The sequence below is a fragment of the Triplophysa rosa genome, linkage group LG20, assembly GCF_024868665.1.
Source record: "Triplophysa rosa linkage group LG20, Trosa_1v2, whole genome shotgun sequence".
NCBI lineage: Eukaryota > Metazoa > Chordata > Actinopteri > Cypriniformes > Nemacheilidae > Triplophysa > Triplophysa rosa.
Genome location: NC_079909.1, coordinates 17,613,852 through 17,639,246, shown reverse-complemented (window position 1 = coordinate 17,639,246; position 25,395 = coordinate 17,613,852). Strand labels below are relative to the sequence as shown.

Genomic DNA, 25,395 nt, shown 5'->3' with positions numbered 1-25,395 from the left:
AGTTAAATTACTGAGAAGTTCATTTTATTCATAGCACGACAGTTTCGCGGTTTATAAAAATTGTTGGTGGTCCCATGTTTTTTGCAAACAAGTAAAATGATATAGTCCATACGATAAAAACCGTATACCCTTTTGAAAGGGTATACTGGTATAAAGGGTAAAAGGGCCTTTTCTATCTAAATAATGCGTGTGCGCTTCTCGAGGTCAGGTGTGACGTAAGCACGTGTTCTCCACGCAAGCGCCGCCCCTTCATCACAGTCGTGTTTGTATTTACAGCTCAACTTTCCCCAGCTTTTATCAATAAACCGCGTCCAAACCCAACGGAATCGAACCGACGCAACGACATGGCCTTTCAGGGGTCTGAGGAGGTGGAAGAGCAACTGGAGGAGCCGGAAGAGACGCTGAGAGTTTCTCCGGCGGAGGAAATGCCCATCGACGGGCCTCCGGCGGCAGAAGAACCGGAGCCGCTGCTACTGCCGTGGGACCGTTTCTCCGCCTGGGTTCACTGCATCTGCGTGGTCGGCTTTGATCTGGAGCTCGGGCAGGCTGTGGAGGTAACGTTACCGGACACAGGGTTGTTTGTTTTTGTACGCCTCAGTTGACAGCTGTGAACTGGCCTGCTAACTGAATGGAAGTTAAGGGGAAACCTGCTAGCATCAGTGGCTAACAATATGGTTGACTCATCAAAGTACAACCCGGAGTTTACGTCCACATCCCTTGCATGGCTGGCAAACACTTGTGTTCCTTCTGTACTGTTTTCTGATCTAGTCTACTGTGTTTATTTACTCTGAAAGTATATTTACTATGATTGCAGTTTTATTATTATACAGGGCAGTGTACTGAGGAGTTTAATGGCACTGTATTGCATTATGATCTACATGTTTGAATGAGGCTTTATTGTTTTAAAGCCACCTGCTCCACATACACTTAATACAGAAGAATTGAAATGCCCCCTTTTAATGAACATGTTTGACCACTTAGTTAATTTCCACGATCACAAATGTTAATGCTTCAGCATACAATGATATTCTAGACTAGAGAATTGTGTGCTTCAATTTTATAGCAACAGTATGGGCTGGACTCTATTATTACCCCTAATTTCTATTCTGACATGATAATGCCGCTGTGCACAAAGCAAGGTTCAAAAAGAAATGATTGGTTCTATTGTGGAAGAACTTGACTGGTCTGCAAGTCCAACACCGAGCTGAACACCTTTGAGCCAAACATTCATTACCCAAATCAATCAATAATTTATACACAGGGTTACAGTCATGTAACAACAGAAAACGTCCTTCCTAAACTGTTGCAACAAAGATGAGAACAAAATTCTATAATGTGGTATTGTATAGCATTAATATTTGTTTTGATTGGATTTACTGGAATAGATAAACATGTTTTTTAGAGGGGGCGTCCCAATACTTTTGCCCACATACTAGTGTAGCTGAGAAATGCTTTTGTACATGAAAAGGTTTCGCAGATTTCCATCATATTACAGTATACTGCACTCGGCTCCAAGGGATAGTTAGTAACTAACCACAAAATGTCTAATGTAACCACAGAAAAGCAGATTTCCAAGCTGCTTCGTTTTTAATGGTCTTGCAGGTTTTGTCTGTGGATAAATCTTAAATTTGTCTCCTTAACTCTAATGTGTAATCTGTGGCTTTTGTCTTTTTGATGAAAATGCAGTTGTTAGAAAATAACACTGTCACAGTTTCTGTGCTCTAATAGGTTGTTGTTTTCTCTACTGCAGGTCATCTATCCTCATCATTCCAAACTCAGTGAAAAAGAGGTAAGAAACCTTTCTGATATGACCACCATGAATGATGTTAAATCCAGAGAGTATGATGACCGAATATTGAATATTCTGCTATTTCTCTCATTTCAGAAAACCAGTATATGCTATCTGTCATTCCCAGACTCTAATTCAGGTATAGTACATTTCTTAATGTATGAACCTCGCTGTGACTTCCGTGGCACTTTCTGCAAATGTTGCAAACAATATCAAATAGATAAAATGCACAAAGATCAAGCTTTATCACTGTGATGGCAAAGTCTAGTCTAATCTAATGTCTTCGCTCAGTCATAAACTGATGCTACGGAAATGTATTCAGTGATATCAGAACAGTGTGGTTTATAGATATGAGCATTTTCAGCTTCGGTATGCATCTTTGTGTTATGTAAAGCAGTTCAGAGCCTTGTCATTTTCTAGAAGGCATGTGTATAGTTTATATGTGTGTGTTTTGCTGTAATAAAGGTTTCATGTAATGGAATGTAATTCATGAGTACTACATGACCTGTGTGGGATGAATCCTCAACATTCTTCATCCAGTGGAAAGACAGAAACGGCACCGACACATTCAGAGAGACTCATTGTGCGGATGTGAACACAATCTGACCCCTCCCTGTGTTACAGTTATTAATGGATGTTCATTGTGTACCTCAATATCTACAATGGCACATTTGTAAATGGGGTGATGTACGCAGTCAATCTTTTTCCTTCACTATACTGTTGGGCATTAAAGTCAATGTCAGTGTCTTAGGGTTGGAATAGGGTTCGAGGATGACAAGAGTGGCCTGTTTGTTCTCATTGTAGGTGTGTGAGACGTTTACTCACTGCTTTAGTGCTCTAGTATAATTTTCTGGTGTGGTATTGATCCTGTTCTCGTCTTTCTGAAACGAGAGAACCTGGTGTATGTTGGGAACAAACTCATCATTCTGTTCGCTTCAGTTCTCGGAGATACAGTACAATGCATGATGAGCGGTGCGGTACGGTACGGTACACTACCAGACGGGATGTAACATATCGTGTTGAAAGCAGAAATGACACCACGTGATTGTGTATCGTGTTTTACAAACTGGTGAAAGCGAGTCGGATCTGAAATCTGATTCATCGAAGCTGTTGTGAAATAGTTGATGCATGTCATGTGTCTTTTATCGTATAACTGGTTGAAGTTAATTGTGCTATATTTTTCTAAACCTGATATACTCGATTCACATTCTTTATATTATATTGGTCCCTCTCTCATGACATCACCAGCTCATGTTTTCAGTCGATAATGCTTCCCGTCTGTGTGTACCGTCTGATGGTTTCTGAGGGTGTCCGTGGGTCAGGTCGGACATACGGACATCTCTTCTCTCATGCTGTGCGTGATGCCATCCGCTCATGCTGCGGGAATGGCATGCAGGTTGCTGTGGCAACAGAGTTCCTTCCACCCGGGCAGATTAGCAGAAGTGCGTCTGTTGTGATGTGCTATTCACTCTCTCCGCAGCAATGCGGCCAATAGCTAATTTGTTTCACTTGTGTTTAATAATGTGACTCAGGCGGTGAATGTCTTTATCTGATGATGGATGAGACTTTGTGTATGCAGAGCTGGAAGTCATTTATACTGCAGTGCACACTGTAGAGGAAATAAGAATTACTTTTTTATACGCATATACAGAGCATGTCACTTTTCATTCGTTTGTACCATTTCACATGTTTGTGTTACTATATTTTTTGACACTTATTAATGACTGTTTGGCACAACAAGTTTATTAGCAAATTTTGCAGCTAGTCACATTAAAGGGGTCATATGGAGCAAATACGTGTTTTTCTGTGTCTTTTGTGTGTTATAAGTTGCCCATACATGTATTAGACACGTAAAATTGCAAAAATTAAAGTGTCAGAACAAAAGAAGCATTCTATCTAAAAGCGAATGCTCAACCAGACTTGCCTGAAACGCCTCATGTAACCACACCCCCACAAATCTACGTCAGTTCGTGGTATGATTCGACTAAGACCGCCCAAATGTATACGCAAGTAAGGAGGTGTACCTGTCAGTACAATTGCTTTGGAACCTGATGTTCCAAATAAGAGAGGCTTTACACTTTTTCGTCACACGCTTGCAGTATTCGACCAATCACTACGCACTGGTTAACTGGCCAATCATAGCACACCTCGCTTTTCAGAGCGATGAAATTAAAAAATCTGTGCGTTTCAGAGAGGCAGGGCAAAGAGGAGATACAAACATGCAGCGTTTTTGAACCTTAAATCGTATAGACGCATTGCACTACATCTAAAACAAATGATAATATTCGTTTTAGCCGTGTCATATGACCCCTTTAATATTCAATTCAATAAATGTATTACTAGTTAGTATATTGGCTATTTTACTTCTTATACAATCATAATTTACGGTCTGAGCTCTATTGTACCTTTTTATCTCGAGTGTTATTAACAACTGTTTACCTTAATAATATGATTTGTTTATGCATAGTTTTGCGTTTGGTTGGTCAATCACTATAGTGTTTTAAGTGTTGAACCTGTGTTGTGTGCATGTTGTTTTATAAACCCTGGTATGTTAAGGAAAGAGTTAAGCAGGAGGATGGGGTAATCCATTGGTCACGCCCTGTAGATGGATCCAGTAATCCTGTTTCACACTCGCATGTTCCCTGTTCAGTTCGGCCCACACACACATCACTGTATGTCAATGCCGAAATAACATCCAAACACACAAACAACAGCTGACCTCACCTGCACCTGAGCAACAGGGTCTGAACTACAGATATACAGATTTAATTCAACCTGCTTTCATTAGGTTCTGTTTTATTCCAGTTTGATGTGGATTATATTGCCTGGAAGGTTGCTCATATAATAGATGTAAACCATGTTTCTTTGCCTTTAAGGGCAACAAGAAATCAAAATTGACTTTATTTATTTCCTTAATACATGATTGTGGGTGATTATTCAGTTCTGGTGTTTCCAAAGACAAACTGTTTTCATTTGGTAATCTTTCACCAGATTGTAATAACTTTCTGAATGATCTTTTGTTTTTGGCTGACATCACTTAAGCCGTCAGGGCTATTGAATCATTTTAACCTATAGCCTAATAGATGTTTAGTTGCATGCTTTAATTGAATCCAGGATTTTAGCAATAATAGCAAATAACAAACGATGTGATCTGTATTCTGTACACACCTTTTACCATGTAGTGAAATGACAGCGTATGTGTTTCTGTTCTCAGGTTGTCTGGGGGACACGCAGTTCTGCTTTCGTTTCAGACAGGCCGTGGGCAGAAAATCTTCTCTTGGATGTTTCCTCGACCACTTCGACCGGGATGCACCTGTCTGTCTCAAGGTCACTATACTGATATATAAACTTGTTAATGCTGTATTAAACTAACCTGGGTGCGTTTCCCGAGCACGACATAATCGCTGGTTAACCACGCGTAATACCGATGCATCGTTTCAGAAACTAACTAGCTACTCACGACTGTTTCCCGAAAGCATAGTAACTTTGTCGCACATCTGTCGTTTGAACCATGTTGGTTCAACAACATAGTTTATGACGTCACATAGTTGGTGGAGTAATACCGTCTTCTAATTCATCCGCTTAATTTTAATGTCATATTATTGCAGTAAATCATGTACACTGTATCTGAAAACAATTTTGTGATCGTATTTTTGTTTTATTTTACGATATTTAACTCATTCATAAGTTTCCTTCTACGTAACTCCGCCCAGGGATTCCCCAGGGTCCTAGAGCACGTAGGGTCAGACGCATGCGCGCTTTTAAAAAAACAACGCTTCTATTTTCTTGACAAACTAAAAGATGTCAAATTGAATTTGTAAATTTAGGAGGATGGATATTGAATGCACTGCATGTTGCTTGCTTACCTTGCTCAAAAGCACGATGTGTGTTAGTCTACATGTCATAATAATAAGGAACTATGCTTTTAACCACAGCTCTAGTTCCACCACGCAACTTTGCGCAGTAGGGGCTGGCGCAAATCGCGGCATCGGCATCTCAAGTGGCACTTCCGGTGGCTTCTCCAGCAGCCAGAGAATTTCGTCCGGCATCTGTCGCTACAGCGGCATCTCGCAGCGGCACTTCCGGTGGCTTCTCAGCAGCGTCACAACGGCATCTCTAGCAGCCAAGGACTTTCTTTGGCACCCGTCGCCCTTTGTAGTAACTGCGCTGATCAATTACATAATCCATTGTAATATTGTAATACTGTTATATTGTAATACTGCGTGCGAGTGACAGCAAATAATGTGTGTAATGATACAACTGTCTGATTCAATATTTTGTTCTTTCAGTGCCGAAGAAATAAAAAATCACATGACTTTATAAAGATGCAGTGTATACATATTACTTTGAAATGCTATGTAAATAGGTGATAAACTGTTATTCAGTAAATACAGAAAAGAGTTTATGATTTTGAAAGTGCAGCATCTCCGCAGCCAGCTAGAGACTTTCTCCGGCCACTGCCGCTACAGCGGCACTTCAAGCGGCATCTCTAGCAGCCAGAGACTTTGGGAGCCGCACTCAAAAAAATATTTTGCCTAATACATAAGATTTATGTATTTTGATTGCATATAGAATTTCCATCCATTTAGATTACATATTTTTTATTCATATTTTTATTATTAAAGGAGTCAGATCTGGCAAGCTCTTTGCGAAACTATCTTTAGTAGTCGAGGTAATTGTTCTACCCTGTCGATAACGAGTTAAACGGCTGATTTCTGCATTGCGCAGTGTACATGTTATAATATAGTGATCAGTGACATCGTCGCTTTGAGGTATAATATCTATATTGGTTAGATCGGCTCCGTGAGATATAATCAAGTCTAGTGTATGATTAAATCGATGAGTGGGTCCATTGATGTGTTGTGTTACTCCAAAAGAGTGTAATAGCTCTGTAAATGCCACTGCTAATGCATCGTTAGCACTATCTACGTGGATATTTAAGTCTCCGACAATTAGTACTTTATCAACGTTAACCAATAGGTCCGATAGGAAGTCCGCAAACTCTTTCAGAAAATCAGTGTAGGGACCAGGGGGTCTATACACAGTAGCCAACGTACAAGAAAGCAATGATTTTTTTACTATCAATTGGAACAATTATGTTCAACGCAAGCACTTCAAATGATTTATGCAGGAATAAATTAATACAAATTTATTTAGATTTATTAATGAAAATTACTTAAATGTGATGCATATGAATTAAATTGGGTTTAATATGTAAGAATATGTGATCATGTTTCTTATAAATTTAAAACACGTTTTATTTATTAATATTATTACATACAACTTATTCTTACTCGTTTCATTTTCATATGTCTTACAAATTTGTATCACATTAACTTTATTACTTTGTTTAGGTAAAAAATATGTAATCTAAATGGATGGAAATTCTATATGCAATCAAAATACATAAATCTTATGTATTAGGCCCAAATATTTTTTTGAGTGGCACGTATGCGATGTACTGTTTAAACTTTAAAAACTACATTTGAACAAAATAGCATTATATACCACGAGACTTTTATTTGTAAGCATTTATCATATTTGGTTAATACAGTTTCTGATGCTATGCCACACACACAGTTATTCAATTCATACAGAAATGAGTTTCTGATCGTGAAATCGTGGCATCTACGGTACAGTGATAAAAAGATGTCCATACCATAGGCATTTCCTAGATTCTAGAACATGTTATGGTCTTCTTCTGCAGTGCGTATTTGGAGTTTCCGCACGAGAGCGCCCTCTGGCTTTCGGATGCAGCAGCATTTTCCCGTATTTCACTCAAAAGCTGTGCATAAATCACGTGGTATTTATCGTCGGTTTATCGTGACAGCCCTACAACTAGTTCGCGAAAGTTCGTTAGATCGTTAATAGTTTGGAGATCACAAAGTTTTTATTCTACGTGTGAGGACTATTTTAAGTCATAGTTTTTATTGGTAATTTGTTGAACATTTACTTCGTGATATATGGTTCTATCTATCTATCTATCTGCACAGAACTAATAGACAACAGAAACTTAAGACTTTTTGCAAGATTTGAGAAGCAGTGATTCATCCTCAGTATACAGTACATTGAACATAGACATTACGTTCAATAAAGAGTGAACAACAGCAACAGATGAACGTTTTAATACTGCAGCCTTTTTACCACAGGGCCTATATAACGATGCTTTTTTTTAAAAAGTAGTTTGTTACAATAAAAACGTTACATTAAATTAGGGTATACTGGCCAGCGGCAGTTGCTACAAAGAGAAACAGTGGCCGGAGAAAGTCTCTGGCTGCTAGAGATGCCACTTGAAGTGCCGCTGTAGCGGCAGTGGCCGGAGAAAGTCTCTGGCTGCGGAGATGCTGCACTTTCAAAATCATAAACTCTTTTCTGTATTTACTGAATAACAGTTTATCGCCTATTTACATAGCATTTCAAAGTAATATGTATACACTGCATCTTTATAAAGTCATGTGATTTTTTATTTCTTCGGCACTGAAAGAACAAAATATTGAATCAGACAGTTGTATCATTACACACATTATTTGCTGTCACTCGCACGCAGTATTACAATATAACAGTATTACAATATTACATCGGATTATGTAATTGATCAGCGCAGTTACTACAAAGGGCGACGGGTGCCAAAGAAAGTCCTTGGCTGCTAGAGATGCCGTTGTGACGCTGCTGAGAAGCCACCGGAAGTGCCGCTGCGAGATGCCGCTGTAGCGACAGATGCCGGACGAAATTCTCTGGCTGCTGGAGAAGCCACCGGAAGTGCCACTTGAGATGCCGATGCCGCGATTTGCGCCAGGCCTCTCTCACTTTGCGATGCTTGCGATTGATCGTTGGAACAAGGGTTTCAGGAAATACTCGAATCCTTGAACTTTGCAGAAACGACCGAACTTGCGACCATAGTTGGCTTTTGGGAAACGCACCCCAGGGCAATTATAATGATTGTTTAGCAAAAATATCCACAGTTATTTTTATTTGTAAATTTCTTGTCATAATACATTGTGTTTTGAAGCAGCTCAACTAAAATTAATGGAAATGTCTTAATGTTTCCATTCTCCTCTCGCAACCAATTCATGACTGCATGACAACATTATTTATCTGTGTATGGTATTTTTTTATAATAAAGCATTGATAATAATCAAACTGTAAGGATAACCAACATCTTGCAGGTTTCGCTGTTTGCTTATATTGATGGAGAACATGTTTACCTCTGTCCCGCAGAGAGATCAGGGTTATTACTACGGCCACGTGTACTTCAGACAGGTGCGAGATAAGACACTGAAGAGAGGCTACTTTCAGAAGGTAATGCAGAGACAATCGCTTCATTGCGTTCTAAACTATGAGTATCAGTGATCAGTTTAAAGGGACATTTGATACATTTTTTCTGGCACATCACACACATCAGGGTTTCTTCAACCCATATATTTTTCAACTTGAAAACAAAAGATAATTACATCTTATATAAATATATTTTGGATAGATTTTATAGGGGTTGATTGAATGTACATAGAGAACTTTTTCAACCATAATAAAATCACTGTATTGTACAACCTAGGGTGCTTTATTGGTTTATCATCATCCCCCTTCAGCTTGGTTCTCATGCGTGTGAGTTTTTACCTGGAAACAAAAAATGTTGCTGAGGGCTCACAGCACAAGTCTCAACACAGACGACTGCAAACAGAAGTGTGATTCTGCTCTTACACCAGCAAAAGTTATTCACACCCTAAAAATAGAGACCGAGATTACTGGAGAGCTCTGGAGCTTTTCAAGAGCCTTTAGTTACATTTAAAGACATATTTCAACACCCAAACAGAAGCTTTTCTTTAGCCCAGTCTGGGGTCTTTCTGACCGAAGGGTGTCAGTCTTTAAAGGGATAGTTCATCCAAAAATGAAAAATCTGTCATCATTTACTCACCCTCAGGTTGTTTCAAACCTGTATAAATGTATATGTTCCAATAAACACAATGAAAGATATTTGGAAGAATGTTAGCAATTTTCAGTTCTGGGACATCATCCACCACCATAGTAGGAACAAAAATATTGTACATAATGAAATATTTTGAAGAATTTAGGAAACAAAGAGTTCTCGGGCACCTTCTTTGGCTACCATTTAATTCTTCCTACTATGGTAGTCAATGATGTCCCGGAACTGAAAATGTCTAAGATTCTTCCAAATATCTTTCTTTGTGTCTTTTCAATATCTTTCAAAATTTTCCTTTTTGGATGAACTATCCCTTTAAGTGATGTGGTACACTGCACTTCAGTGAGCTCTGAGGTTGTTGGCGCAACCCTGTTTAATATCTGATGGTCTTTGGCATGAGCTCTAAGGGAATAATTCACACGAAAGTCTGAATTCTGTCATTGTGTTGGACATTGGCTTTTTTTGGTGAACTATCCCTTTAATTAGATGTTAAATCATTGTGAAATGACAGAAATGTGCTCAGTATTTTGATCAAAGTGATCTTCAGGATGTTGTGAAGTGTTTTATTATTTGACCCGTGTGATGTGTCTCTTCTAGTCTCTGGTCCTCATCAGCAAGTTGCCGTATGTCACATTCTTCCACTCTCTTCTGAAGCTTATCGCCCCTGAGTACTTTGAGAAACAAGAGCCATGTTTAGAAGCCGGTGAGTCGCAGAAATATTAAGAAAAGACTAATAATATTTTATATTGCCAGTAAGCAAGTTCAATTTGACTGTATCTCAGATGTAAACCACACTGAACAGCTGTCAGCTGCTACAGCCCAACAAAAAACATCACGATAAAAAACAGCATAGCTACATCCTGGCAACCACCAACGCCTTGTCAATCACCCAGAATTTCCCGGCAGTGACTACACAAAGATCTAAATTTAAAGTGATAGTTCTTCCAAATATTACAATTCTGTCATCGTTTACTCACCCTCTTGTCATGTCAAACCTGCATGACTTTCTTTCTTCACAAAAGAAAATATTTTGAAGAATGTTAGTAACCTGAACTCATACACTTGCACTGGTTTTGTGTCCATACAAAGTGAACGGGTGCCGGCACTGTTTGGTTACCAACTTTCTTCAGATTATCTTCTTTTGTGTTCTGCGGAAGACAGAAAGTCATGCAGGTTTGAAATGATGACAGAATTTATATTTTTGGGTGAACTTTCACTTTAAGGCGGACTCTTTTAAAGTCACCATGAAACGGAAGTTGCGATTGTCTTCTTTTCCGTATAGTGACGTACATCCGAGTGAAACGGCTTCTGAAATTTGAAAATAAAAAAGTAGGGCGGGACTTCATGTTGCTCTCCCCTAAATGATTGGATCGTTGTAAGATGGCCTAATACACCACCGGTACTCATTGGACAGTCACTAAAGTCCTACCTCTTTTTATGGCATTACGTCATGAAGAGAAGAGTTGTCGTTTAGAGGGGGAGAGGAGCTTAATGTTTTTGATTAAAGATTACAAGTGCAAATTAATTTGACAAAAATAATGATGTGCATGGATAAATCGTTTATAATAATCACTGCAACGTTGTGTAAGAATATTAGTATTATCATTTTTAATTGCACCTGTGACTTTAAAGCAATAGTGCGCAGAGCTTCACTAAATATTGATCAAATAGAGTGGAAAATTGTTTGATTGTGTTCAACTGAAGAAAGAACGTCATGAGATGGCATGGGTTGAGTAAACTATGAAAGAATTCATATTTGAGTGATCTGTTCCTTTAATTTTGGAAAACCCTACAAACCACATAGCGATGTGCAAACAGACGCTCAGAATTGTATAACCACACCCTGGCAACTACCCAGAATGCTGTGGCAACACGTTTTACACGCAAATACAGCTCAACATTTCATCAGAACAAATAAAAATGCATCACATAAATTAGTTTTAACGTTGACCTCTATTCACCAATAAATATTTTTATTTTATTCATTCTTAAAAGCTTGCAACGACATCGACAGATGGCCCACGCCGAGCCCTGGGAAGATTCTCACGCTCCCCATCATGGGCGTGGTCATGAAGGTGAGCTGTTTTTCGTTCTTCGGTGATTTGTTCAAATGCTAGCTTTGGCTTTGAAAGGTCTTTGAAAGAAACACCTTGAACAAAAACCTTCATCTGTTCTCCTTAGCTTCGCATCCCCACGTGTTACGACAAGCCTGGAACCTCACAGCTTGTTCAGTCGGCACCGGTATGAGAGTCATTACTGTGCCAGGCCTGTAGGCGATGGTGATGTGTCATATTCTTCAGCCGTTACGTCAGTTTGCTCTCTTGTAATCGAGTCTCAACTTTGCTTTGCAGGGTGACAGTCTGGTGTCCATTGTTCTGCCGACGGTTCATGAAGTGGATCTCTTTAGGTAAGCCACATTTAATGTGCCTATAGTACAGTTTGAATGTCTCTTACTCCGGTTTCACGTTGAACTGGTTTTTGATTATTATGTGTCGTCTGCTGCACCCTGCTGGGAGCTGAGAAAGGTGCATGTGCATAAAAGTCCTGTGGCAAAGAACACAAAGTGACTTACAAATGAGGGAACATTTAAAAACTGAATGAATATCTTAAATGCACTGTAGGGAACTTTAAATAAAAGTATCGGCGCAATGCTGCTTTGTTATTTGACGTGTATGTTTTGTCTTTATTGTGTGCAGGTGCTTCTATCCCGTCTTCTTTCACATTCAGATGTTATGGGAGCTGGTGTTGCTCGGTGAAGCTCTGGTTGTCATGGCGCCATCTCCAGCAGAGTCTTCAGAGACGGTCTTGGCATTGGTCAGGTGGTACAAAACTCCTTTATAATTTGATTTGAAATAACTTCATATAAGTCAATCTAGCGCAAGCTCTTTTTTCATGTCATTTACGCAACACAGGGAATTTGATGTTTTTGTCACACTGTGGGTGATCTTGACAGCCTTGTAGATCTGATGACAAGCTATACAGTGTGTGTTATATACATGCATTAGTTCAAATCTACCATTACTTCAAGATGGACTCCGTGTCATTGCAACAATTCTTCTTACAGAAGAGCAGGCGCTGACTTGATAACTTTTAATGCTGGTTAAAATAAACCATATCTCTCTCTCGCTCTCTGCAGCTGTATCTCTCCTCTGCGTTACTGCAGTGATTTTCGGCCTTATTTTACCATCCATGACAGTGAATTTAAGGAGTACACCACCAGGACTCAGGCACCGTAAGTGAACGCTAGACAGCTCCCATCTCTCTCTCACATACAAGAAAAACAATCCTGCTTATAGACGGTTTCAGCGGCAGCAACATAAACAAAGGCTGTGTGGCCCAAACTTAACTTCCGGTAGACCTCAGCACAGAATTAATAACTGTTGAGTAGTTTTAATTGAATTTAATACAATTAATATGCAGTAAAATATTAATATAAATTACATACAAAATAAATTGTTGTATTATAATGAAACACAGAACGAAAGTTAACTTCGGGCCAGGCGTGTGCGTCTGATGAAACAGTCTATACAGGTTCTATTTACAGCTTATTCTCATATCAATTTATCAAAATACAATACATTTTAATGCACCTTTTAATATTTAATATGCTTTTTAATATTAATTTGTTTTCTTGAATTTTACAATATTGTGCTCTTTTGAATGATTATCCTGTACTGAACGCTAGTGTAAAAAGTATATTTTTACTACTGTAATACATTATATGTATTTTAAAATGAGAGATTATCTTTCTTTTGACTCATGCATATAGAGGATTGAAATTGCTTTACTCTCAGACCCATGGTGCATACAAATAATAATGTCTTTTGACTCGCAAATTGAACATGATTGATGATTTAGTTCAATGTGGGGTAATTGAACGATACACAAGATGTCTAAATCAATGAATGAGGTTATTTCTGGACTTAATCAGGAAATGTGTGTTCTGACAGTTATTATGTGTCTCTATTAACTCTGTGTTTGTGTGTTTTTGTGTTTTAGGCCTTCTGTCATTTTAGGAGTGACAAATCCCTTTTTTGCCAAAACTCTCCAGCACTGGCCGCACATCATCCGCATTGGAGACATGAAGCAAACAGGTTGATTTAAAAAATTTAACTGAATTTGAAGAGTTTGGTTCCAAATTGAGAACAAAGTTTTTTTATTTTGCATTCCAATTAATATCAGTCAAACCACAGTTGGTTTGTTTTGATTTAAGCCATAATAACTAAATAAATACAGCTCACAATAAAACACAATAAAAACATGATAACGTAATAAAAAACATGATTTTTGAACAATTTTAAAAACGAAGTTATCTCATTTTGTTTGTTTAATTATAAAAGATTTTTTTTAAAGCAGAGATGGCCAAACAGATGAAGGTGAAAAAACTAAAGAACCTGAAGACTTTGGACTCGAAACCTGGTGAGACTCACTCACAGATAACCAGAAACTGTTCATACGGAGTAGATCTCTGAAACATTCTCTGAGCAAAATAACTGAAAGATTATTCCTGTCCTGTGTCATCACAGGTGTCTAAAGTGCATATAAACCTTTCCTGAACAAAGACGAGGACATTATCAAACAACTCCAGAAGGTCAATCTCTGTCTGGTTTATATTGGTACACATGTATTATTTTGCATATATTAATTATATTTGCGGTTCACATCAGGGGGTTCAGCAGAAACGTCCCTCTGCGGCCCAGAATGCAATTCTGCGGCGATATTTCCTGGAGCTTACACAGAGTTTCATCATACCACTGGTAACGATGTTCATTTACATACAAAATAACCCATAGTGTGGCACATATGGTATAGTGTACTCTAAAATAAAAGAAAAAGTGACGTAAATGCTAAGATAATGCTAAAGGTGTATGTGAATGTTGGTTTGCAGGAGCGTTATGTGGCCAGTCTGATGCCTCTACAGAAGAGCATCTCTCCCTGGAAGGTACCACAGAAACGGTTGATTGGTTTGAAACGTGTATTTGAATGTGTACACTAGATGAATGTAAAGTTATATCGTTTCGTCTCATATGCCAGAGTCCTCCTCAGCTGCGGCCGTTCATTCAGGAGGAGTTCATGAAGACGCTGGAGAAAGCTGGACCTCAGCTCACCTCACGTCTCAAAGGAGACTGGATCGGCCTCTACAGGTGCACAATCTGAACTCAAACGCTTTTGTAATCCAGCACATTTGAAAGAAGAACCTAATGTCCACTCATAAGCGCCATTGTCTGTTCTCTCAGGCAGTTCTTGCGTTCTCCAAACTTTGACGGCTGGTTTAGGAACCGCAGGAAGGAGATGACACAGAAGCTGGAAGCTCTTCATCTGGAGGCGCTCTGTGAGGAAGATCTACAGCTGAGAATACAAAAACACACTGAGGTTGAAACTGTTGACCTGGTGCTCAAACTGAAGGAGAAACTGGTTAGTATTTCACTCTCTGTGTTGATGCTAGTAATGCTAAAGTTTACAGGTGATGTTTAATGGTTTGAAAACCAGACATTTTTTATCGCAGAATAAAAACACGGAGAGGGTGATTAGGCGTGAAAGAACACATGAATAAACGCAGCCGGCCAATCAAAAACAAGTATTCTAGAGAGCCGTGTAATAAATATTTTTTAATGCTTGCCTGTTTTATCTTGTCTTAGACGCAGGCAGAGAGAGATCCACTTCCTGTCAAACCAGGAACTCTGGGCAAACTGCAGGCCCACATCGACACCATCGTCCTCTCGCTTCCGGAAGACCTGCAGGGCATCTTACATAAACCTCCGAGCCCTTGACCCTTAGCTGACACTCAAACAGTCCAGACTGTGACTTACATAGGGTTAACAGACACAAACACCTTCCACACGTGAGTGGCAGAACGTGATGAATTTCTGCTGCATCCTCATCCAAGTGCACTTGTTGCCACGGACCCGAATGTCTAAACCGCACGGACGACGGCTCGGGTTGAGAGGGAGCAACGCTGGCAGAAATGACACATGCTTTATACTGTAAGTCTCACTGTGTGAGATGGACGTTCCCTTTAGTTTTTAAACATGAAGTTGCTTATGACGGTCTAAAGATCATGAAACAGAATCGTGGACCTGTGCGGTGGAAAAGAAAAACGGGACACCGGTGATCCTGAAGGAAGAATGTTTCCACAACCTTTAAATGTGTTTAGGTGTAGTTTCTGTCAATTTCAATAAGCACGAAAATCTGTCTTTATATTCAGAAAATAATTAGAATTAGTATAAAATAAAACATTTGAATTCGGAAAGAGGAAACACGTCGTAAGGAGTCTTAAGGCAGCCATGATTTTCTTTTGAAAAAATTATGATTTCATTTGGGGTGAAATCTGGTCTGGACATGTTTCAATGAGAACTCATTTTGAACCATGGTCATGGGTATATTGCAATAACAAGCAGACATTTTATAGAGAGTACATTCCCTTAACAAAAACAAAAAAAACACTATTAACCCATGAGATGCTTACAGAGACAATAATGCGAATGTGTTTTGTCTCGAAAAGGTCAATTATTGCAGGTTTCTGGCATTACATTATGAAATGCAGTGACTTTGATGAACTGATTTCTCACATTTTAAATGAATTTAATGTGTTTTTTAACTGACTGATAACAGAAAGTAAAATCTTTCATTTGGCAAGAAAGATCACTCGTTCCTTGAACAGAAAGAACTGGTTTAGTTTTCACACCTTGACCCATGCAAACCTGCGGCACGAGGTTTCTGGTCTTCTTTTATCCACAAATCATGTATGGTCTTTCAGAATGACACTGTAATGGTTTCAGCTTTTCTTACACTGGCTTGAATGTGGTGCGTCCTACTTTTTACGTCTTCTGAAATGTTTGGACCAAGTGTGTGTTATATTGAGAGTAGCGATGCTTTAATGTTATTTGACAGGATGAAATCTCATCATACTGCTGCTTGATGCACTTTACCTGTCAAATGTGTCAGAAGACGGTATTTAAATCAAACCACAAATGATGAATATACATATTTTCTGTCTTACACCACATTCCATGTAAAGGATAATGAATCAGTCGGACATGTGAAGCTTTGTGCCTGCAGCTAAATGCAAATGCAGAAACCACCAAAGACCGTCACACTTCTGTGTACATCTAACAGAGTCATTTACACTGTTTTCATGCTAATGCTTTATCAGCAGATGGTGTAACGTGTGGTAAAGTGTAATAATGTCACAGCGGATGAACGGTTAGAACGCCTTACAGATAGACTATTTCAAACAAAGCTGTTCTATTTCCTTCTCATTAATGATCAGTAGTCTAATGCTGGTGTAAACCTGTGATAAAACTGGTTGTTGGGCAACCATTTATGTTTTATATTTAAAGAACAAACATATTTTAACATGCTTGAATTTTATAACGTATATTCTGACAAGGCACAAATAACAACACGCTTTTGACACGACGCATGTTTGTTATACTGATGGAGATTTTCTAATGGCTGTATTTTTGATCCTGGTCATTTCTATTGGTTGTCATTGTACAGAATGTGTAATGTGTTGCTATGGTAATGTTATAGAATGATATCAATGGAAAATTATGATTTGTGGTCATGCTGATGTTCCACCGCAGTTAACTTGAACTAACAATGAATACAGCAAAAAACACATTAGCATTTATTAATGTTAGTTAATGTTAATTTGATCATTTATGTAATATCTGGTAACATGAGTAAATGCACAATAACAATTGTAATGGTATTTGTTAACATTAACAAAGATTTATAAATGCTGTAAAAATATATTTCTCATTGTTCGTTCAGGTTATACATCATGTTAATGAGTGGAACCTTATTGTAAAGTATTTTTATGTAACTATCTGAAACAAACCATTGTATTATTTTGGCATAGACAATATTTTTCTATTAAATCCATAACCACTGTTTTTGATTAACGACATTATAAACGTCTGTGACACGTTATGTACAATAGCCCTTCCTGAAATTATTCTGTTACCCTCATGAAGAACAAGTTTATTTTTTCTAGTTGTAAATAAATGTCAATAATTGAGCTGTGTTATGCATAAATCTCTTTTTTAAAACATACTGGTTTTAGTTCTAATAATTTTACAAGAACACATAAACTACTTAGTTGATGGTTATTTACATTATTAGAACTTCGTAACTATGCAACGATGTATTGGCTAGACCTAAAAACTTCGCGTTGTAGTTCTATGAGACACGTAATAATCTTTAAAAAACACGTAAGTAAATTTTGTCTGTGCTCCAATTCGTGTGCATGCGATTTAATGTTTTAATCAGCTCTGCAGCCGCACATCCATGCACGTAACGAGCGATGCTGGCTCCGCCTTCACGCAATGACGTTGTATTGGGCAGGGGGCGTGGCCAGCTCGAAATGCATTTTCCAGTCCACATTGAATTTTGCAACACCCAACACGGTGTGTAAATGAAAATGCAATCCCAAGTGTTAAACCTGTTAATGTTAATGCATTTAGGGAAAATAACATTTGCATTTTCATTTTGCTACAGTTTTGCTTGACTATCTTAAACATATAATAAATCCAGGGAATGCATTTTAATTTTGCAACTTAAAGAGCGTTAAAAATACCCATTTAAATAACATATTAAAACTAGTGTAGGAACTGACAAATGTAATTGATATAATTGAATTTTTATTTTCATTTTGCACTTAATGTTGCACATATGTTATTTAAAATGTATATTTAAACACACAATTGCATTGTCATTTTACATACTGCATTGCCATTTTGCGTATTGCATTTCAAATTGAAAATAGCTACCAATATGCTTCCATAGGTTAAGGACACCACCGCGTTTAAAGTTCACAGAGTGATTATGTGCCGCTGCAGTCCATACTTTAGGTGGGTTTTGAATACGCAAAACCTGCTTTTAAGCCTTATTGTTGATTTGTATTTAACTTGTATCGTGGATGTAGTGTAGATATGTATTTGTATGGATAATATATGGTTAAATGGAAGATGACGGGTATGTATATGGGGTTAAATGTATATATATCTAGGTGAGTTATGTATGTATATGCATGCATGAGATGTATATGGTTATGTGCATTTGGATACATGTTCTTAGGTAGACGTAAGAATGGACATATTTATTCTTATATTTGTTTAACGATATTGTTTTAATGATTTATCTTAATAATACATCGATAGTGGTGTTTGGTAAGATGTGGAATGCGAGAGCATTGAGTGTGTATGTGGGTAAGGAAGTGGAGATGTTTTTGAGTCTATTGTTGATTATTGATTGATGTATTGTCTATTTGTTATGTGTGTGTTCTCTTGATTTTTGTTCCCCTTGGTGATCAGTAAGGTAATGGCTGGAATACACTACAAGACTTTTAAAATCTGAACAGATTTTTTTTAAACTAGTCATCATACCCTTTTTTTAAAGTTTCAGATAGAAACACACCAACTGATCAAATCTGCAGACTGGCACAGACTTTCTGCAACAAGTCCAGACTGAAAATCTGAGCAAAAGTCTTGTAGTGTATTTTAGCCTTAAGTCGAAGTCTAAGCTCAGTCTGCTTGCTTATCAATGACATTTTTCCTGGTGGTAGCCGATCGGTTGTTAGTGTCAGGACTGGTTGATGCCTGCTGTCAGTTGCTGGAGTCCCAGCTGAGCGCTGACAACTGCATCGGTGGAACATCTTGTGAAGTTCATTGGACAGGATGAGCTAAACGTCAAACATGAGAAGATCGGTTTTGAAGCCATCCTCCACTGGATAAACCATACGTCACCATACTTCTGCCAAATGTAAGACATTGATACCACGGTTACAGAGTTGGAGCTTTGATCAAAACCTTGCTTAAAGCAAAAAGTATTAAACGTTTGCTCTTGGTCTGCAGGTTCGAATGGGGTTCATGAGTTCTGACTACTTCGTGAGTCATGTCAGAGACCATCCTTTGGTAATGTGTAAAGAGGAGTTGAGATGTTTGATTCAATCTTTGTTGGGTTTCCATACCTGACATGTTCTTATGACTGATCTGAATGTCCAGTTGCTGGATGATCGGATATTTGCTGTCGGGGGCTTTTATGGATCGAGCACCTTCGGTGAAATGGAGTGTTATGGCAGCCAAACACATGGTAAGGGGCACAGATGTCACTCGTCATTTCACATTGCATGACATTCAATTGCGCGAAGAAAGTAAATGAATTTTTTTTTATTATAATATTCTGTTTATATATTTGGTTATATTGACCATTGATCTGTATGTTTTTTTTGGTGCACACAGGAGTATCGTCAGTGGAATGTCCATAAGTCGCAGTGCTCCGAGCTGTGTTTTGTCAGTGTTACCGGATGTCACAAAGTACGCTGCCAATCGGGACACGGTTTACACCGAAAAACAGGAGCTTGGATGATGGAGCACCGTTCATTGGACAGACCGTGTCACGTTCCACAGAAGAAAAAAGTCAAACCGGTTGGGAATGACACGAGGGTAGTCAATTTTGGGGTGTCCTGTCCCTTTTAGTTTGAAGAGCAAAAAATGATGTTTCCAAATGAACATACATGTTTATATAAAACATGAAAAACTTCATACATGGTGTCAATGATCATTTATTTATTTTTCATTGAATCAAATAGAACATTTATTCTAAGGGATTTCTTTCTCTTATTGAATACAGAGGAACCTTATCAGTAAATTGTAAGTTGTTCGGTCCCCTGCTATGAAGGAAAAATCTGGACATAAGATAATATACATGTTCATTTGGACAGCTGTGGTTTCCCTGCTGAAAACAAAAACGTTGTCAACCTCTAATGGTTTCCATTACAAATACTATTATGATCAATCAGCTGTTTACCATTTAATCCATTTCAAAAACCAATACAATTCCTATTATAACCATTAAATAATTTTGTGTGGAGTTCCTGTGATGGCTTCTATTGTTTCTTTCTATCAGGGTACTCTGAATCTCTGATAGATCCACCTGTTTGTAAATTGCAATGGGGTTAAAAATAAAAATATGTATTGCAGTTGCTTTCAATACCGCCGCTCCTCTAAGCGGCGCTGTGGTGCACATGCGCACAAGTGAAACATCCGAGAATCCGCATGTGTTTGTGACCATGTGAGTGCCACTGAAGTAGTTGTAGTTAAATCTATCAGGCCTGTACTTTCTTAAAAAGAGCAGATATTTAGCTCCATAATGTCATCTTTCTTTATAAAGAAGAAGGTCGCGTCTGCGGCTTTGAATAAGGGAGATAAATCATCTACGTTCTTAAAAAGAAAGGTACGTTTCTTGTTAGCTCATAGCACTGAGACATGCATTTCTATTTCATATTTTACCTTATGATTACAGTATTTCATGCTGGTTTCTGTTATTGTGTATCGAAACATTTCTGTCTGTCCTTTTCGATCATCATCTATAACGTTACATTGTTGCATTTTAGAGCAATACAGACGATGGCACAGCAAGATCAAAAAAGTCCAGTAAGCGAATGAACGAAGAAATCTCGAGTGACTCGGAAAATGAGGGGTAACTCATCTACGACATTGTGTTCTGATGGATGAATACTGACATGACGTCTTTATTTCTTTCAAACATTTCTTGTATCTTCAACAGTCCAGCGAACAGAAGACAGGGTGAAAATGAAAAGATTGAGATCGATGAGACGCCACAGGAGAAGAAACTTAGGCTTGCCAAACTTTACCTGGACCAGCTGAGAGATGAAGGTGTGCATTGACCACCCTGAGAGAAATACTGTCTGTTCGCAAAGCCAGATTTAACTATGCTTTTATACCAACTGAATAACAGTGAATTCACACATTATACAGTCTATTTGAAATTAAATATTTGTTCTGATATTGCAGAGGAGAAGAAAGCGGAAGAGGAATCATTTGAAGCAGACTTGATCGCTGAAAGACTACAGGATGATGTGGTATGTTCACTTGATATAAACGCTACATGTGTATATGCTTTCTGATACATGTTCTAACATAAGCAATCAATCATTTTTCTCTGATCGTCACAGCTGGAACAGAAAGGCAAACTGCAAAGACTGATAGCCAAAGAGGTGAGTAATGTTTCGTGTGGCTGTAGATTTTTATCCAGCACTATTTTGTCATGTATGATGCTCATATATGTCTGTTCATCACTAGCTCATAGCTCCAGAGCCAGAAGAGATCAGGTTGTTGAGAGGACACAAACTGTCCGTCACATGTCTCGTCATCACCCCAGATGAGAAATACATCTTTTCCGCAAGCAAAGACTGCTCCATCATCAAATGTGCGTTTCTTTTCAGTTTTCTTTAAATGTGATATGCATTAACCAATAGTGCATATTATTTAAATCGTATTATTTTCACTGCTACTGCTGATAACGTTCAATATAGTACAGTTTATTGGTAAATCGCATATAAAAATGATTACATTTAAAGAGATTATAGTTTCATAGATCTGGTTACTGTACTAAATGAATGATGTGTATCTAATGTGTATGTTAAGGGGAGGTGGAGAGTGGAAAGAAGGTGCATAAGATTCCAGGTGGACATAAAGCAAAAGAAGGTCAGCACGTGGGACACAAAGGGCATGTGCTGTGTATGGCCATATCGTCTGATGGCAAATACCTGGTGAGAACAGTTTCTGAATTCTGTTTCATCTGTGGATGTTTTTCTGGCTCGGATTAGACAAACCTGGCCAAGAACTGTCTGTTTAGATAAAAAGAGCTGTTTGACTGACATGCATCATAGGCATATATCGTAATTAGGGGTGTAACGGTACGTGTATTCGTACCGTCACAGGCAACATTCCAAATATAGTCATCATTCCTATGCCCTACTCCCTTCGAAGGGCAGATCCCTCGGAGTTGAGACTTTGGAGTGAACAGGGCATTTGCATCCATTATGTAGACGTTTGGAATGCACTTGGCGAAGTAAGCGACGTAATTTCCTCATTATCTTCAGCTGGCATGTTCCCGTGACAACGAAGCATTGTGTCCGTCAGCAGGTGTCGCTGTTTTAATGGCCTAACTTAATCATAAAACCTGTTCGCAAATAAACAATACATTTTATATTTTGAAAAGTTGTATATATATTAGTGTTTATATATTATATAGTATTTTAAAAACTTTTTAAAATATAAAATGTATGTTTATTTGCAAACAGTTAGGATTTATGTTTAAATTGTCAATAAAACAGCAACATCTGCTGACGGACACAATGCTTCGTTGTCACGGGAACATGCCAGCTGAAGATAATGAGGAAATTACATCGCTTGCTTCGCCAAGTGCATTCCAAACGTCTACATAATGGCACGCAAATGACCTGTTCACTCCAAAGTCTAAACTCCGAGGGATCTGCCCTTCGAAGGGAGTAGGGTATAGGTATGATAACTTCATTTTGGAATTTCCCCCCCGACAGCTCGTGATGGTTCGGTACGAATACGCGTACCGTTACACCCCTAATCATAATTTAGTCACCGGTTATATAAAAAACAGCATAGATAATAACTATAACTATACAGATATAACCCCTGCAGCTTTCTTTGCAATGTAAAGCGCTGTTTTTGTTTGATGTATAAGCTTTCCTCTTTTTCTGTAATAGGCTACAGGAGACATGAATAAACTCATTCTGATTTGGGATGCTGCAACATGTAAACACCTGTACAAGTTCACAGGTCACAGAGACGCTGTATCGGTGAGTTAAAGATGCATAGAGTCTGTTTTTCTGATCTGTTCCTTTTCTATTATACGAAGATTTCTTTATTCCTGCAGACGGCCATAACAAAGCTCTATCTCTCCCCCACAGGGTTTGGCATTCAGAAGAGGGACCCATGACCTCTACAGCGCATCACACGACCGCTCTGTGAAAGTGTGGAACGTGAATGAGAACGCATACGTGGAAACTATGTGAGTAGCACATCAACTTAACGGTGATACATTTAGAATAGACGGGAACTGAATGAAAGCTGTACGGTTTATATACACAATATTCATTTGTGTGTGTTCATTTGCACCTCTCCTCAGGTTTGGCCATCAGGACAAGATCACAGCGCTGGATTGTTTGAGCAGAGAGAGATGTGTGACCGCAGGAGGACGAGACGGAACCGTCAGAGTCTGGAAGATTGCGGAAGAATCGCAGCTTGTGTTTAACGGACACGAGTGAGTTCCAGTGTTGCTTTATTAGGATGCACAAACAGACTATTAAACAGAGTTTGTATTTTTCTACTTGTCATTTTTAGGGAAACCTTTTTTCCTCAATTCCTCAAGTTGTCTCCATATTGAATGAGCCACGCTTTAAAGAACCTGAGCAGTTTTGTCAGTTTTAGTTATGTCCGTTATGTCTTTGGTCTGTCTAAAGGGGTTCGATTGATTGTATCCAGCTGATAAATGAAGAGTACATGGTTACAGGAGGTGATGATGGGTAAGTCATCTTTTCTGAATTCGAAGACCCCTCTCTGGTAAAATAAGTTTGCGTAGTACACTGTCTTATGATTCCATAATCGCATTTGACTTCTGATTTGTTTTACAGCGCCGTGTCGGTTTGGACTGTTAATAAAAAGAAGCCGCTGGCCACGGTGAAGCAAGCCCACGGTATCTGTGGCAACACGGGTCTGGAGCAACCTCGATGGTTATCGTCCGTGGCGGCGTTGCACAACTCCGACACCATCGCGTCAGGTGCTTCAGGTGCACACACACAAAACCAGCACAGTTTTGTGCATATACACACACAGTATTATCCTTAAGCACCTCGTAATCTTCTCTGTAGACCTCTTGTTTCACATCGACCTGTATTTCCGTACGAGACCCCACACACCGGATTAACATCAAGCATCATTGTTGTCCCTCCACAGGTTCCCATAATTCATCAGTGCAGCTTTGGATGTGTGGGCAGGGATTCAGAGGCCTGGAGCCTCTCTTCAGCGTCCCAGTGGTGAGTAATATAAATCTAGACTGGATACTATTGTGCATAAAGGCTTTTTTGGATGGTGCTTTATTTGATGAGAATGAGGAATGCATTGATCCATTGAAGCACATTTTTTGTGACTGTGTGCTACTCAAATGTGCACGTGTGTAAAGATCTCATACAATGATTGTAAGCGTTCATGAATGTTAGTGAATGCCTGTCACTGTGTTTTACAGACGGGATTTGTAAACAGCCTGAAATTCTCCAGTTCGGGAAAGTTTCTGGTGGCAGGAGTTGGACAAGAGCACAGGTGAGTTCTAGAGAAGTGTGACGTCTGCTTAATCTAAAACTTAATCTAAAGTAAAGATGATGTCAATTCTGGTCATCATTTAATCATGAAAATGTTGTTTTATTTAATTGGTTATTCGTGTACCCTCCAAGCACTAAGTGCAAAAACATTCTGCTACCACTAGATGGCACTCTAGTATTTGTTCTCTGTCATTCAATAGTCACACAATCTTTTATTATGTTGATATTCTTGAATCGAGCGTGTTCTCTTATGTTCTGTCTTTGTCAGATTGGGCCGATGGTGGAGAATAAAGGAAGCCAAAAACGGACTGTATATCATTCCACTCAAAAGAAAAACTAAAGAGTCTGAAGTTGTCCAATAACATACCCTTTTACAGAGGACGTGACATAAATGTAGATTATAATGAAGTTTTTGTTGCCTTTTTTTTTTTTTTTTACAAGACAGAACATGATGTGGAAGAGAATCTAATTGTCATTAAATTTCTATTGACGTTATAAGTATTTTGATCTGCTGTCCAATGTAGCAAG

The 25,395-nt window shown here is 38.6% G+C and overlaps 2 protein-coding genes across 3 annotated transcripts; both read left to right on the top strand.

Annotated features, from left to right (window-relative positions):
- The first annotated feature begins 203 nt into the window (after nt 1-203).
- On the top strand, nt 204-17,745 carry dennd6aa (DENN/MADD domain containing 6Aa). Its single transcript, XM_057362187.1, is given in 19 exon segments — nt 204-554; nt 1,751-1,789; nt 1,886-1,928; nt 5,004-5,116; nt 9,008-9,088; nt 10,305-10,410; nt 11,703-11,782; nt 11,889-11,948; nt 12,059-12,114; nt 12,404-12,526; nt 12,844-12,939; nt 13,707-13,801; nt 14,061-14,126; nt 14,234-14,298; nt 14,375-14,464; nt 14,596-14,649; nt 14,742-14,851; nt 14,945-15,122; nt 15,347-17,745. Coding segments are annotated over 19 exon segments (1,797 nt in total). The 5' UTR covers nt 204-344; the 3' UTR covers nt 15,479-17,745.
- Nucleotides 17,746-20,746: 3,001 nt separating this feature from the next.
- Nucleotides 20,747-25,368, top strand: rrp9 (ribosomal RNA processing 9, U3 small nucleolar RNA binding protein). 2 transcript variants are annotated; one of them, XM_057361946.1, is made up of 15 exons: nt 20,747-20,945; nt 21,106-21,191; nt 21,279-21,388; nt 21,527-21,594; nt 21,688-21,729; nt 21,815-21,941; nt 22,160-22,284; nt 23,257-23,349; nt 23,461-23,561; nt 23,679-23,813; nt 24,013-24,075; nt 24,184-24,338; nt 24,506-24,585; nt 24,795-24,868; nt 25,136-25,368. In XM_057361946.1, the coding sequence occupies exons 1-15, from the start codon at nt 20,862-20,864 to the stop codon at nt 25,227-25,229; spliced, it is 1,437 nt and encodes a 478-aa protein (XP_057217929.1). In that variant the 5' UTR covers nt 20,747-20,861; the 3' UTR covers nt 25,230-25,368. The 2 variants fall into 2 exon arrangements, with proteins under 2 accessions (XP_057217929.1, XP_057217930.1); XM_057361947.1 differs by having other exon boundaries at nt 24,184-24,329; nt 25,136-25,355.
- The last annotated feature ends 27 nt before the right edge of the window (nt 25,369-25,395 follow it).

What these genes read in the sequence shown, in the direction of transcription:
- rrp9 (XM_057361946.1), top strand. Translation starts at nt 20,862, where the DNA reads ATGTCATCTTTCTTTATAAAGAAGAAGGTCGCGTCTGCGGCTTTGAAT. An exon ending in AGTGACTCGGAAAATGAGGG is followed by an intron (nt 21,192 to 21,278) that starts GTAACTCATCTA and finishes TATCTTCAACAG; the next exon opens with TCCAGCGAACAGAAGACAGG. An exon ending in AAAGACTACAGGATGATGTG is followed by an intron (nt 21,595 to 21,687) that starts GTATGTTCACTT and finishes TGATCGTCACAG; the next exon opens with CTGGAACAGAAAGGCAAACT.